The sequence below is a fragment of the Colossoma macropomum genome, unplaced genomic scaffold (genome assembly GCF_904425465.1).
Source record: "Colossoma macropomum unplaced genomic scaffold, Colossoma_macropomum, whole genome shotgun sequence".
Classification (NCBI taxonomy): domain Eukaryota; kingdom Metazoa; phylum Chordata; class Actinopteri; order Characiformes; family Serrasalmidae; genus Colossoma; species Colossoma macropomum.
In genome coordinates, this window is record NW_023494802.1 from 41,208,876 (window position 1) to 41,223,419 (window position 14,544).

General features: G+C 36.7%; 1 protein-coding gene across 1 annotated transcript in view; it reads right to left on the minus strand.

Moving 5' to 3' along the window:
• Window positions 1-9,365: 9,365 nt before the first annotated feature.
• The window catches only part of LOC118822939, a 47,848-nt gene continuing 42,669 nt past the window's right edge, over window positions 9,366-14,544 (minus strand). The window contains exons 29-34 of the mRNA XM_036592265.1: window positions 14,050-14,187; window positions 13,849-13,968; window positions 13,376-13,549; window positions 11,485-11,658; window positions 10,882-11,058; window positions 9,366-10,779 (exon numbers count right to left, since the gene is read on the minus strand). Of these exons, the coding sequence (XP_036448158.1) occupies window positions 10,773-10,779; window positions 10,882-11,058; window positions 11,485-11,658; window positions 13,376-13,549; window positions 13,849-13,968; window positions 14,050-14,187 (790 nt within the window). The 3' untranslated portion in view covers window positions 9,366-10,772. The remainder of the gene's footprint in view (window positions 10,780-10,881; window positions 11,059-11,484; window positions 11,659-13,375; window positions 13,550-13,848; window positions 13,969-14,049; window positions 14,188-14,544) is intronic.

Genomic DNA, 14,544 nt, shown 5'->3' on the forward strand with positions numbered 1-14,544 from the left:
AGCTATAAATTATTACTTCGGATGACAGCAGTGATCTCTTACCTGCTCTTCCTGAGAACTGTATGTCTAATCTAGCGAGTTCAGGATGCCACTGCAAGAATCCTCAAATACATGTAAAAGAAAGATCATATTACACCTGCCTTTAATTCCCTTCATTGGCTACCCTTGTCTTGTAGAGTAGATTTTATAGTTCTTTCTTAGCTTTAATGTCTTTACGCCACTTTAGAAAAATACCTGTTAGATATGATCCTGTTAGATCACCAAAGTCATTAAGCAGCAACATGCAGGTCACCCTAAAGTGTCAGCTTTCTGCTATAATGGCCATTCATTTCTTTCCTTTTATTTTACATATTTCTTTTTATGTATTTTATTCATTTATTCCTTCTGTAAAATACCTTTCACAACAGTGATGCAGAATTTATGCAACCCTGTTAGTTTTATGTTAGCATTACATTCAATACAATTCTGCTCCCAGAACATCCAATTCAAGTCATGAGCTGGTTAGTTGGATCAGGTGTGTTGGAAGCAGGAGAAACACTAAAACATACACCAGGGTTGGGAAACCCTGATGCAGACGAATCAAAGCAAAAGTATTTTCATAGATAGTAATAGGATTATTGAGAACATCACTACAGAGATACAAATGGGGACTACTGACTTGTATAGAGTAACACAGAGTGTTACAGAGTCTAATGAGCATTTTACAAATGTAATACTTGTAAAACCTATTAGGCTTAAACTAGGCTGAACAATCCTACGTTTTTTAATAGATTTGGGGAAAATGTTTGGACAATTTTTTTAAAAAGTTGTCCAAAGTAATTAAAATGCATTTTGTAAAGACTTTACATTCAGCAAATCAGTACTAGATAGTTAATAGTTAATAGCTGAGTCTATGGGAATGCCCAGCATGTCAGCATCAGGCACAAAAGGGCACCTTCTTGTGTAAATATGCATGAATTTATCTCATCTAATCTGGATGATAGTAATGCTCACTTTCCTGCTCTTCCTATGAACTCTATCTGTAATCTGCAAGAATCCTCACATACACGTAAAAGAAAGATCATATTATACCTCACCCTAAAGCTTTGTTATAATGGCCATTCACTTCTTTTCTTGTATTTTACTAAAAGTCATTGCTTTGTCTTATTGCTTTTGATGCAGTTTGTTCACTTAATCCGTCTGTAAAGTACCATCCACAGCAATGATGCTGATGTTATGCAACCCTGCTAAGATTATGTTAGTATTATAAAATTCTTAAATGTATTTACATTTTACAATTTTTATCTCATAGCTGTTTATCAACCTCAAATTAATAAAGTTTCAAGGTCAGCAAGTAAAAACACCAGGAAAAAAAAGGTTTTCAAAAATAACGGAAGTGCTTTCTTAACAATGGTTAGTGTTCAGTTTAATTGAACTGAATTCACCCGTGTTATCAGCACCTCCTTGCCCTGTACATTTGAATATTTTAGTGTTTTTCCTGCTCCCAGCCCACCCATGTCAAGTCATGAAGGACTTGTTAATGAGCTGCTTAATTGTAGCAGGTGTGTTGGAAGCAGGAGAAACATCCATGGGTAAATGACACATAGACCCATCTTATTTTTAGTAGATTTGGGAAAAATTTTATGTTTTTGGACATTTTTTTTAAAAAAAGTAGTCCAAAGTGATTTAAATGTCTTTTGTAAACACTTTACATTCAGCAAATTACTATCAGATACTTAATAGTTAATAGCTGAGTCTATGGGAATGCCCAGCACGTCAGCATGAGCCCCAAAGGGCACCTGCTTGTGTAATTACACATGAATTTCTCACATCTAGCTGATAGTAATGCTCACTTATCTGCTCTTCCTAAGAACTCTATCTGTAATCTGCAGCTGAGCTCAGAATTCCGCTGGCAGAACATACACTAGAAGAGAGATCATATTACACCTGCCTTTTATTCGCTTCTTTGGCTGCTCACATAATGTAGAACTGGTTTTTTGGTTCTTCTATTAGTTGTAATGTCTTCATGGTCTTTCCCTCATGACTTTAGGAAAATAAAAGATCACTAAAAAATTGCTGGTCACTCTAGAAACCTGGATAAAGTGGGTGTGGTCTGCTCTCAGTTACTATGGCCATTCGTTTCTTTCTTTGTATTTTAGTAAAATTGTGTTTTTCATCTGTATTTTGAAATGTACTCAAATCTGTTGTCTTTTCTGTACTTCTTCTCTGTAAAGCACTATTCAGAACAACGATACAGAAGTGATACAACTCTGCTAATGTTACTCATGTATAGTGTTATCAACTTCAAAAACTGTACAGCTTTTATATTTCATAACTTTCTAACTCATGGCTGTTTATCTACCTTAATTCCAGCAAAGGTATTCAGAAATGAAGCAGCAGTAACCGACAAAATCTCATTTTTTCTCTTACTCATTCAACTTGAGAGACTCCATGAGGTTGCAGACTGATGTGCAAATCCATTTCAAATTAAGCAAGATTTTGTTGCCTGTCAGTTTCTTTACATTTCCTTTAAAATTGTGCTTTAGATTGACTTGTGATCCAATTTGATTGCTGTAATTATTTTGGCTTTAAAATGCAGTAAAATTAGTTAATTGTAATAGTACTATGCACGTTCAATTATTAACAATTTCGTGGTGTTGCAGATACGCTTTGATTTCAAATTGCTCTAATATGCATAAAGCAGGCTGCTCCTTTCTCCCTGCTTTGCTATTAATGATGGTTTTATACTAGATCCAGTCCAGTATGAGTAGGTATTTTATAAAACTACTTCTGGTGCATTGCTTTCACTGCTGCAGAATGTGGATAATATCCATAAACAGCATATCGATGATAACCCCTAAAAAAATCAGCTTTGTTATAACAGATACCTGATCGAATAAATATGCCTGCTTTGTCTCCCAATCCTCCAGATTAAGCCAGGACATCCCTGCTTTTTTGGCAAACTGCACTCTGGGATAGATATATTTCAAGATAGCAAGGAGTCAAAAGAAAGTTCATGAAATAGGAAAAACAGTGGATCATGCAGTGTACGTGCACTTTTGAAAAAACAGCACTTTTGCATGAAATGGAAAAGTCTGGTCCATTTTTTTTCCATGTGTAAAAACCTTTCGTCCTTCTAATTTGTGTACTCGTGCTGTTCCAACAAGAACACAGACTGATAGCATTCCTAGTGACCAGCAGCAAAAGGTATTGTGACGAAAAGTGTAATTTACCACATAAAAAAACATTTTTATATCATAATATAGGTCAATCAATTATTACCATCTTTGCCATAGTAAACATGCTGCGTTTTTTTTTTTCACCAAACATCTGCAGCATAGCGTACTACACTGACCTGGCAGAGTTTCAGACAGCACCACATAAAATCAGAAATATTTTAAAATGAAACAAACATTAAGATTTACTCTTCTCAGTCGACAGTCAACTCTTTCTGGGTTTTTGGTAGTGGTGTTCAGCATGTTCCGGAAATCACTTATGTACACAAAATGGACGGTTTCTGAAGAAGTTCCACGGAAACCTAGAAATCATGAAAAAATGTGCCATTTGTCAAGTGATTACAACACACATTTATTAACTGGCACAGCACAATATCTTTTAGAAATTAGGTTCATAATATAATAGAAACACTACAGGCTACAGTGTACTATAATTCAAACATGCTATATTTCTAAAATATAATTACATGTCATAGTTGTCCAGCTGCGTTTCTGATCTATTGAAAGGATTCTGGGGACATTTATTACTTGATTAAATATCTTACACATAAAACTAATTGACAGCCTGAAATTTAGAAGAGTCCATATGTCTAATCTATACTATCAAATCTCACCAAATTGGACCATGTCTTGGGCTAGTTAGAATAAAAATACATGTTCATCACTAAAAATGTACTTAAAATAAAATGTCTTTACTTACACCTGAACATATAAGAAGGTATATCTGAACGTTTAATTTATGCTTCCTTGTGCTGAAAAAAGGTGACAACTTTACTGCAGGACAAGGGAAGCCACAAATCAACAAAAAGAAATGTGAAAATGCTGTTTTTAAGCCAACCAACATGCACGGCTGCTCTCTACTGCTGTATTCACACTAGAGAAGTATGGAAAGGGACATTTTAGACAATTTGTCTAAAAACCTGAAAATGCATTGTGACCACTGTTAAAAAGCCCATCACTACCAGTTGCCTATACCTAGACCGGCTAAGCTAATGCTGCTTACTCGATTTTGGTGCACGGGAATCCCCTACAGACAAAACAGACATTAGCTAGTGTAGCTGTTGTGTATTAGCCTCTCTGTTTCAATTCAATTAATTAAAAAAAAACTCTAGACACATCCATAATGAACTTAGACAAAGCTGGAAATCTCTAAGTACAGCCAGGACAGAAGCATGAAAGAGCCTCAGAGAAATATAATTTTATAAGAATAAACATGACAAAAAAATGACATTTTTTAGATCAGAAACAGTTAAACTCAGTATTAGCATTAATAAAAAGTGTATTATAGTTCCATTTTTACATCAAACATAAATATATCTGGACGATAAAAAGTTTGTTTCAAGTGAGTACATTTTAATCGTTTCCCACCCATTTTTACACTCCTCTGCTAGCATTAGCTAGCTAACATTAGACAGTTAGCTAACTATCAATTGCGTTAGTTAGCTTAGCAGCTTAACTTACCACAGCTTCTGGACAGCAGTTGCCTTGCTGTTTTTGGACAAAAAATAAAATCCATAATAAACTCAAAGAAAGCTGTAAATGTAGTTACCTATCTACCTGTACCGAGAACACCCTGGACACAGGCTCGAATGAGATTCAGAAAAATAAATTTTAATCGTTTTCCACCCGTTTTCGGCAAAACAGCTTTCCACTAACATTAGCTAGCTAACGTTGGGCAGTTAACTATGATGACTTAGCAACTTACCACAGCTTTCGGGCAGCGGTTAGCTTGCTGTTTTTGGATGAAAGATGAAGTCTCTGTTCCTTCTGCTACTTAAAATGAACATAGTTTGTTCAGGACCTCAAGAGAGCTGAAGATAACAGCTTCTTTGGTTCCAATATGCGTCTACCACCAAAACAGTGCCGAAGGAAAATCCCCTTTTCCATTGAAGACTGACGGGATGTGTGAAATGGCATTTTTCAAATTACTCTGATCTGATTGGTCTATTTTCATGAGTTATCGTGCAGAGTGAAATATGATTGGTGAATCAATAAAACTGAGTATGTAAGAAATAATGCAGAGTAAGTGAACAACAGGACCAAACAGCCCTATATTATTAATTGTGAAATTAATCACGTTTAAAAAAAAAGCATGTATGCCCTGTTCATACAGAAACACACACGTAAGTAATTCACACACACTGCATGCTCAATATATGCAGATTGTGTAAAATATAGTAACATCCATATCATTAAATGTCCATATTAAAGGCACATCTAAAGACCATCAATTGTTAATGGTTAATGTTGAGAGAGAAGTGGATCTTTGTACACATTGTAGGTGACATTTCCATTGTCACGTTTAATGTTACATCATTAGAAAATAAATCTTTCTTTACCAATATGGCATGAAATATCCTAAAAATATTACAAAAAAAAAATCATTTTAAGCAATTACAACCAGATTTTTTTGCAACACAATAAGTTGGTTAATTACACTAAAACAATGAACCAAAACTTGTATATGCTGAACAGCTTCGACTGACTGGAAATGTGTGGCATTAAGTTCATACAATGATTTCTTTTTATTTGCAAGTAAAGGTGTGTATTTGTACAGGTCAAAATAAGCTTGAAATGTCCCGACACCTTCCTTATGTATAATGTACTGTAGCAAGAAACGTTAAATACACAGGGCTGCACATACAAGATAAAGAAATTCCCATACACGTCCCAGAGGCTGCAAACTGACCAGGTCATTAAATTCCTAGAAATGCTAAATGGGCAATGTCCAGTTCACAACTAACGTGCCTGAACAACTTCATTCACACACACCTGCATACAATGAACGAATCAATTCATTCTACTGTCATTAGTTTCTGCTGAACCCAACAGGTTCTGGAGTGAAACACCACATTCTCCAACACAGCCTTTTATACGAATAAAGAGAAATATATCTAACTACTGGATAACAGGTTTGCCTTGTGCTGCATGTCATGCTTATCACATTCTCTCATCACTCATGCATTCAAGAAATGTAGATTAAACATGCAAATATCAAGACCCATCATCATTGGGCGTACTCCTGGGGATACATGTACCCAAACATTGTTAAAGTTTCAAAATATCCTAGTCTCTCCTTAGTCTATATATGGTAACTATTTAGCAAAAACAGTCAATTTTGAAACCAGTGCATTTTCATATATCTGCTTATTCAACCTACTGTAGTTCAGAACCACCTATTCAAATTTAACTTGTAAGGAGTGTTTCAGCCTTGACTGCATTTTGAATGAGGGCTAAAACAAGTCAATCAGACCAGACATTATTTACTCATCTACTTAAAGGCACAGCTGATTTAATTCTGAAGGATGACCGTTTGAAAAATATCATGTAATAGTTGTTTTTGGTAACAAATATGCATAGAAGTGTAATAAAAATACATGTGTAAATGTAAGCCATGGGTGCCTTTACATAATACTTACTGTAATGCCCTATTTACACACTAGATGGTGCCACATCCTAACTTTTACAATTGCAATGAACAGCTGTGAATGGTGGTTCTAAAACTATCAACAATGTAATATTCAAATGAGTTGTTTTCCTAATCAAGTTGCAGTATAAATCCGTATCTTACATTAACATCCAAATTAACATTTATCAGGTGACAAATTTACATAAGCCTTAACATTTCATTTTATTAATAGGCCCACCGTTATGATAAACAAATTAAGAGTAATTAAAATGTGTTGGGAATGGAGCAGAGCTTCTTTAGATGTAAAAGCATCAGCACCATGTGCAAAGTAGTGACTGCCAATGATAAATGTCTGCTATGAGCTTTTAAATTCTCATTGGTCCTGTCCAGGAGTGATGCCACACCTCCAAAATCATAGGGGTGCATTTTATTTGTTTAACAAAAACAAAAACACTTGGGTAAAGTGGGTGGACAGCAGCTGACTGACCATCAACTTTTCTGACAAAAGACAACTCAGCCACTGACTAACAGACTAAAACTTTCTACATTTCACTACTAATATATATATAGCATATAGCACAGCTGAGATCTATAATAACTTGTCCCAACAAAGTTTTTCATAAACAGTGTCAGTGTTTTGACCCTGCACACTGAATGCAAGCTTCAAGGCAATTTTTCTATATAGAACCATGAACACTCAACCATTTGAATGCATAAATGTTTTGCATGGTCAGGTGGTTCTTCTCTATGATGGAAAACTAGTTGTACATGTTTTTTTAAAGAACCCTTTTAAAAACGGTTCTATGCAGCACCAAAAAAGGGTTCCTCTATTGTTACAAGCCAAAGAACCCTATAGACCTTGCTGGTGTGCAGTCAGAGACCATAACCCACCTTTTCCCATGCACAGTTTGTTTTACCTATTCCTCTAGCCCAGGGGTGCACAATTGTGGTTCTGGAAGGTCAATGTCCAGCACAGTTTGGCTAACTCTCTCCTCAAACACACCTACACTATATTGCCAAAAGTATTTGCTCGTCTGCCTTCACACGCATATGAACTTGAGTGACATCCCATTCTTAATCCTTAGGGTTTAATATGATGTTGGCCCACCCTTTGCGGCTATAACAGCTTCAACTCTTCTGGGAAGGCTTTCCACAAGGTTTAGGAGTGTGTTTATGGGAATTTTTGACCATTCTTCCAGAAGCGCATTTGTGAGGTCAGACACTGACGTTGGACGAGAAGGCCTGGCTCGCAGTCTCAGCTCTATTTCATCCCAAAGGTGTTCTATCGAGTTCAGGTCAGGACTCAGGCCAGTCAAGTTTTTACACACCAAACTCGCTCATCCATGTCTTTATGGACCTTGCTTTGTGCACTGGTGCGCAGTCATGTTGGAACAGGAAGGGGCCAAACTCCCCAAACTTTTCCCACAAAAAAATAAACTCTCTCCTACCATGCTTACAGTGCTTTCCCAGGATGCTCTGCATGTCCATGGCTTAACGAATCAGTAATGTAATGTCCACTGTCCCAGTGCCAGAAATGCCTGATGAACCTGGCTCCACTGTGTTGCCGGCAGTTTCTAACACTACCAGGTCACCACGCTGCTCTGCTGGCAAGTCTTCGTGGCTGCTATCATCCTGCCAGCCCTCATCCAGGACTCCTCACTGCTTCCTCTTCCATCAGGGTTCATCATGGTTCGTCACTATCCTCCAATGGGCCCTGGTCCCAGTCCTCATCTTGCTGCAGTAGTCTTCGTCACCCCTCCTCCCTGTGTGGCACCACCCTCTGCAATCTTCAGCTGGGCTACTTCCTCACTGATGGTGTTTGAGTTCATATTGTCGCCATTTCCCTCCAAACAGCTAGACAATGATCCCACTTCTGATGCCATATGACAATGATGTGACATCTAGCAAAGAAGCAGATGCAAGAACCATTTTTTTTCAAGACAAGCTCTTTCATTTAACCAATTTCATTTAAGCAATGAAGCACTGCTACCCAGCACTAGCTGAAACAGCCATGAAGCAGACAGATCACTAACAGCCTCACATTTCCAGTACACAGTAGACACTAACACTGCCAACAACCAGTCACAACCATTTACAAATTAAAGTCTCTCCCACAGTGCTTGCAGCCCTTTCCACGGGGCTCAATAGCGGAACTCCATAATAAATTCAAAATGTTTGTTTCGGAAACAAACTTTACATAGGCATCAAATTCACTGTTTCAGTTTGTCTTGTAAAAGTAAATTTACATTTAAGCATAAGTCTTAAGATCAAAATCTGTGTTTGACTGGCTATGTTAAAAACTACCTCTTTGTATTTCCTCTCTCAAAACTTTAGTTTCCTCTGTTATCAGTCTGTGCTGAGTGCACAGCACATAACAGAAAGTCTCACTGCACATAGAGAAACTCTGAAACTCTGAGTCATGTGAATTCCTGCATTCTGTGCCGATGATGAAATAACTCAGTGAGTCAGACTTACTCACTGAATTCAATCAGTTAATGTGCCAATCTGAGACCTGGTTAACTCTAAGAAGATAATAATAATTTCTAAAGGAAATTTGATCTTTCACAGGGTGTAGTTTTCTTAGCTGTTGGATTCATTTGACAAGAGTAACATGGGTATAACATACATACATACATACATCATCTAAACCGCTTATCCTTCTGGGTCGCGGTGCGGTGCTGGAGCCTATCCCAGCTGTCATTGGGCGGAAGGCAGGATACACCCTGGACAGGTCGCCAGTCCATCGCAGGGTGGGTAAAACATGCACATTTTAATTATAATTTTAATAATAACAAAAAATGATAAAGCAATTGGTAAAAAAGCCCAGAGTAATGCAGGATGTATATAGAAAAAGAAAAACACCAAAGGAACAAGATAATCTGAGAAATATAACACACGTACCTAAAGGTAAAGTCAAACAGGGCGGTAGTATTAAAGGATCTGAATAAATCCAAGAGTAGTACTAGTTAGCACACAATGGAACATGAAATACAATAGAAACAACCTTATCTACAGTATTTCAGACAAATCAACATTGGTGAGAAAAGCAGAGAAAAGCTTTATAATCATGTTCATAACAGACTGTGGAAGTAAACCCAGTGCACACTTTAAGTCCAGAAGTTGAAATGCATAATCTCATCTTCTACAGAGTAAGAATCAGACTGAATTCAAAATGGGATCAGTAGAAAGGCTGGAGCCAAAGTTCCAACTCAGAAGTTGGTGACCGAAATTAGACCCAGTCCCTGTCACATATGGTCCTCAAGGCATATTGGTTCTCCTTTCAGATGGGAGGTGTTTGAGTGCATTGGTCAGATCCTTCCTGGGCATTGGCATGCTGTTACATGACAGCTTGACACAGTTCATACAATAGCTTGATCTAAAGATATTTAATAAATATTTATAATTAAGTATTTACTACAACCTCTACTTGTCACCTTCCTCATTTGTTCATTTGTTCGTCATGTATTGGCTGAACAACAGTGTGTACAATCAAGAGGGCACCGTTAGAGCCTGAAGCAAAAGGGGCAGGGGCTTAAACTCCCATAGAGGAGTCTGTGCATTTGCCTGTTTACTTCCATCCACTAACAAAATCAACAAGTTGTATCCAGATGTGTATTCTCATTATGAGATCGACTCTGTTTCTGCTAGACTAAACCTATATTCTAATGGCTATTAGAGAACAAGAACTTAAAAAGTTTAGTACAATTGTCTGTTCTTCATAAGGTTCTTTGTACTGACAAAACAATGCAGTCTCAGGTCTGCTGGGTGCATGTTTATGTTAGAGACTGTGACCAGCACGTGATGAATTGCATTGCTTTTCCAGCCTCAATGCTACAGTGCAGACCTCTAGAGTTAGTGTTTATTAAATTCTATCAACATTTACATTGATTTTAGATTTTTTCTACTACACACCAATGTGGGACCTCTCTAGAACATGGGGTTGCACTAGCTCATAAGTTGCTGGAGATGCAGGTACTGGTGTACAGCAAGAGACATCATAGTTAGATCACAAAGACCTGTGCTGCAGTTGTGTTGACAAATTTGACCAATAAGGACCCAAACAGGTTACCCTGCAGAATCAGATACTGTCTGTGTGTTCTATACAGTGTTGTCCTCTCCTTATTATCCTTAGAGTGTGCATGTGGTTTTCAGATGCTGTAAGACAAAGAACAGGACAGAATTATCTGACTGCCTATAAATAAGGCTAATTTAGTGATTTTCTGTATGTGTGTTTATACCAGTAAGCAAGAAACTTACTCTAGTTTTGCCAGTTTATAGTGTGGATTCTCCACTAGAACAGAGAGCAGCTTCACTCCTGACTCTCCTGGTTTATTCAGGCTCAGATTCAGCTCTCTTAGTTGCGATGAAGAATTTGATTTCAGAGCATGAAACAGATCAGCACAGCCTTCCTCTGTAATGCTGCAATATTTCAGCCTGCAGAGAGGAGAAAAAAAAAAGAAAAAATGCTCACACATACAGCTCTACAAACATACATTCAGAACGCAAAATAAAGTAAGGAATATTCAAACTGTTCACGTGTCATATATAATGACTCATACACAAATATGCAAGAATAATGATATATTAAAGCACCCTAAATAAGGTTTTACAAACAAAAATAGCTTCACTGGGCAAAAATAAGGAATGTATTAGAATGAGTGAGAAAAGTGGGATTTGGCTGTGTGTCTGACCAACATATTCACAGACAAAAAGAATGTGAGAAGTTGTTCATGTGTTTGTGTAAACATAACAATGTATCTTCATTACTTTCTATAACTTTCTTTAGTAGAAATAACACGTATACTTTAAAAAGAAAAGATCTGTGATGTGCCGTCACAGTGAGAGAGTGAATTATCTCACCTCAGTGTCTTCAGTTTACAGTGTGGATTCTCCAGTCCAGCACAGATCAGCTTCACTCCTGAATCCTGCAGTTTATTGCTACTCAGGTTCAACTCACTCAGAATTGAGGAGGCTGAGCTGAGAACTGAGGCCAGAATTGCACAGCATTTTTCTGTGAGATTACAACCACACATACTGGAAGAGAAATGATGACAGATCACTGCCAAATCCCAAACAAACATGCACACATTAATTAAACTAGAAAAAACTTTTTTCCAGAAACATATGCAAATGTATGGAATCAAAATGTAAGATTTATAATTAAAAAACAAAAAACAAACAAAAAAAAAAAAAACTATGACCCACCAAGGTCTAAGCTGATCAGTGGATAGCTATGGGGTAACATGCTTTTCTAGTAATATTAAAGGTTTGGTTTTAAAGCAACATTATGTAACACCTTTGCCTTATAAAAGCAGCTTCATAATCCTTTTCATGGCATTCTGTCTTAAAACATATTAATAGGTAGAATAGCATCTCTGTCACTACCACTCCAGGCTCAGAATGCCTCTTATGGCACTATAAAAGTGAATGAGAGGGCACCAACACCTTTTGCACTGTGTAACACTTTAACACTTTACAGCACCACATCACACAAAGCCCTATGGTTCTTCAGCTAGCTATTAGATGTAGCTTGGTATTCCCAGTACAGACATAGCAGAGATGGCCAAAAGAATGAAAGAAATCTTGTCAGTGGCAGCTAGGAAAAGAAAAAGAGAGAGCGACTGAGCAGGAGACCAGACAAGGGTAAATCTTGGACTGGCTTTTACTCGTTTGCAACAGCAGAGTGTATATAAAAGCAGAGTGTATGTCCCTGATAAATGTTAATTATGAAAGATTGCAATGAGGCTGTAACTTCGTTAGTGTCATCCCTGTTTTACAGAGTTTTGTAGTGTTTCTGGATGCCAAAAGTCATTTAACCTAAGTCCCAGTTCAGGCTAGCATGCAAAGAAATGAATTCATCTCACACCAGAAAGTTTGGTCAGTGTTTTTTGTCAATCTCATGCCAAATATTCATCGAAATATTGCAACCTCCTGTAATTCTTTTAAGTCAACAGTTGAGCCCAAGAGCAAAACATAACAATTCTCACACAATGCTTCTTTAAGTTAAAATATGTGCTGAGGGTTTAGAAGGTTTATTGAAAAACTATTTTCTAGGGTAAACTGTTTTATCTAAAGTAAAGAATATGTTAACAAAAGTTAGAATAGATGCAAGAATTAGGGTAAAATTTCAGCATGGGGGCATTATAATGCCCTTGTAAAGTGATTATTACACCTTAACCAGTCAATAGTTCTTAAATATCTGTTCATTACTGCATTATTAATCATTTTCCATGAAGGCCTCCTTTATTTATTACCATTTTTTTACTATTTATTACCAAGATGCTTAAAAACAAGCAGCCAGTTATTTAGTAGTTAATGGCTTGGTAAGTTAGTTACCAACTATTGGCTTGATAAGGCTTAATAAGAGCATAATAATGGATGCCTAATATGTGCAAGGGATTATGATGTGCAATCAACTATTAGTTATATAAACACTTCACAAGGCTTTTTTATTTTATTTTTATTACAGCCATTATACATGACTGTAGATGCAACTTTGTTACCTTACTCTGCTAACTTAGCAAGCTGAAGGCTACACAGCTAGAAGCAACAAAAAATGCAAAAAAAGACAATATACCACATTTTTAAACCAGAAAATATTGAAAAACCAAACAGTTATTCCCAATATATATATATATATATATATATATATATATATATATATATATATATATATATGTTCACACTTGCAAAGTTTACATGGCTAGCTAGTTAGGTCAAGTACACATCTGTGAGAAAGTGATGATCTCACCTCAGTATCGCCAGCTTACAGTGTGGATTTTCCAGTCCAACAGAGAGCAGCTGCACTCCTGAATCCTGCAGTTTATTGTTACTCAGGTCCAGTTCTCTCAGACATAAAGAGTTCATGCTGAGAACTGAAGCCAGAATTGCACAGCTTTCCCCAGTGAGACTACACCAACGCAACCTGAAAGAGAAATAAAGACATATCACCTATACTGGAATCACATGCATGCTCCAGAATGCTTAAGAAATGGCAGCCCCATTAAATAATTACAGGACTTCTGCACAGTACTTTACATTAAGCAGAGATCTTATACATTATAACTGGTAATTAATGCTTGTTTAGTTCCTAAATTTGCTTATTTACTAAGGAGAAGCTTATCTATGTCATAATGTTTTCCCCACAAGCAAAAAACAGCTTAAAATAAAAAAAAAATTATAAATGGCTAGTAATGGCTAGTGTGGAGTAAGTTGGTAACTCACAGTAGCTTCTCCACTTTGCAATGTGGATCCTCCAGGTGACTAGACAGTAGCTTTATTCCAGAGTCTCTTACTTTTTTAAAATTTAAATTTAGCTCTCTTGAGTTTGAAGGGACACAAAACCTATGAGAGAATTTACGGATTAAAAAAATCATGTATGTGAGTCGTTCATGTATGCTTGCTGATAAATAGTCAGTAACTCACCGTTTCTTCAGTTTGCAGTTCAGATCCTCCAGTAGATCAGGGCTCATCTTCACTCCTATTTCTTCTGTTTTTTTGTAGTAGTGATTTAGGTCTCTCAGTTGTTTCAGAGATGAGGCCTGAGATTCACAGTCTTTTTCTCTAATGCAGAGATTTACTGATTTAAACACATACCACAATAATAACACATAGTATTTTATTATTATTCTTTTTTCAGGCATAATGTTAGGTAACACAGCTAATATTAATACAGGATCCAGTGAGAGTTAACTTAACTAGAGATCATGTAATGTAATATACAGACAGGAATTGTTTGGCTAAGGCTACTGTTCCTCTCTTTCCACAAGTATGTAAGTGTGCTTGCTCGAAACTCTATATTATTCATTCTTATTATACATGTAATTTATATATCTTGGCTGTCCAGACATAACACTTAGAACTAAGTGAATTGTATATTTCATTTTTTTATTAAATAAAAAATCAGTACATGCTACACAA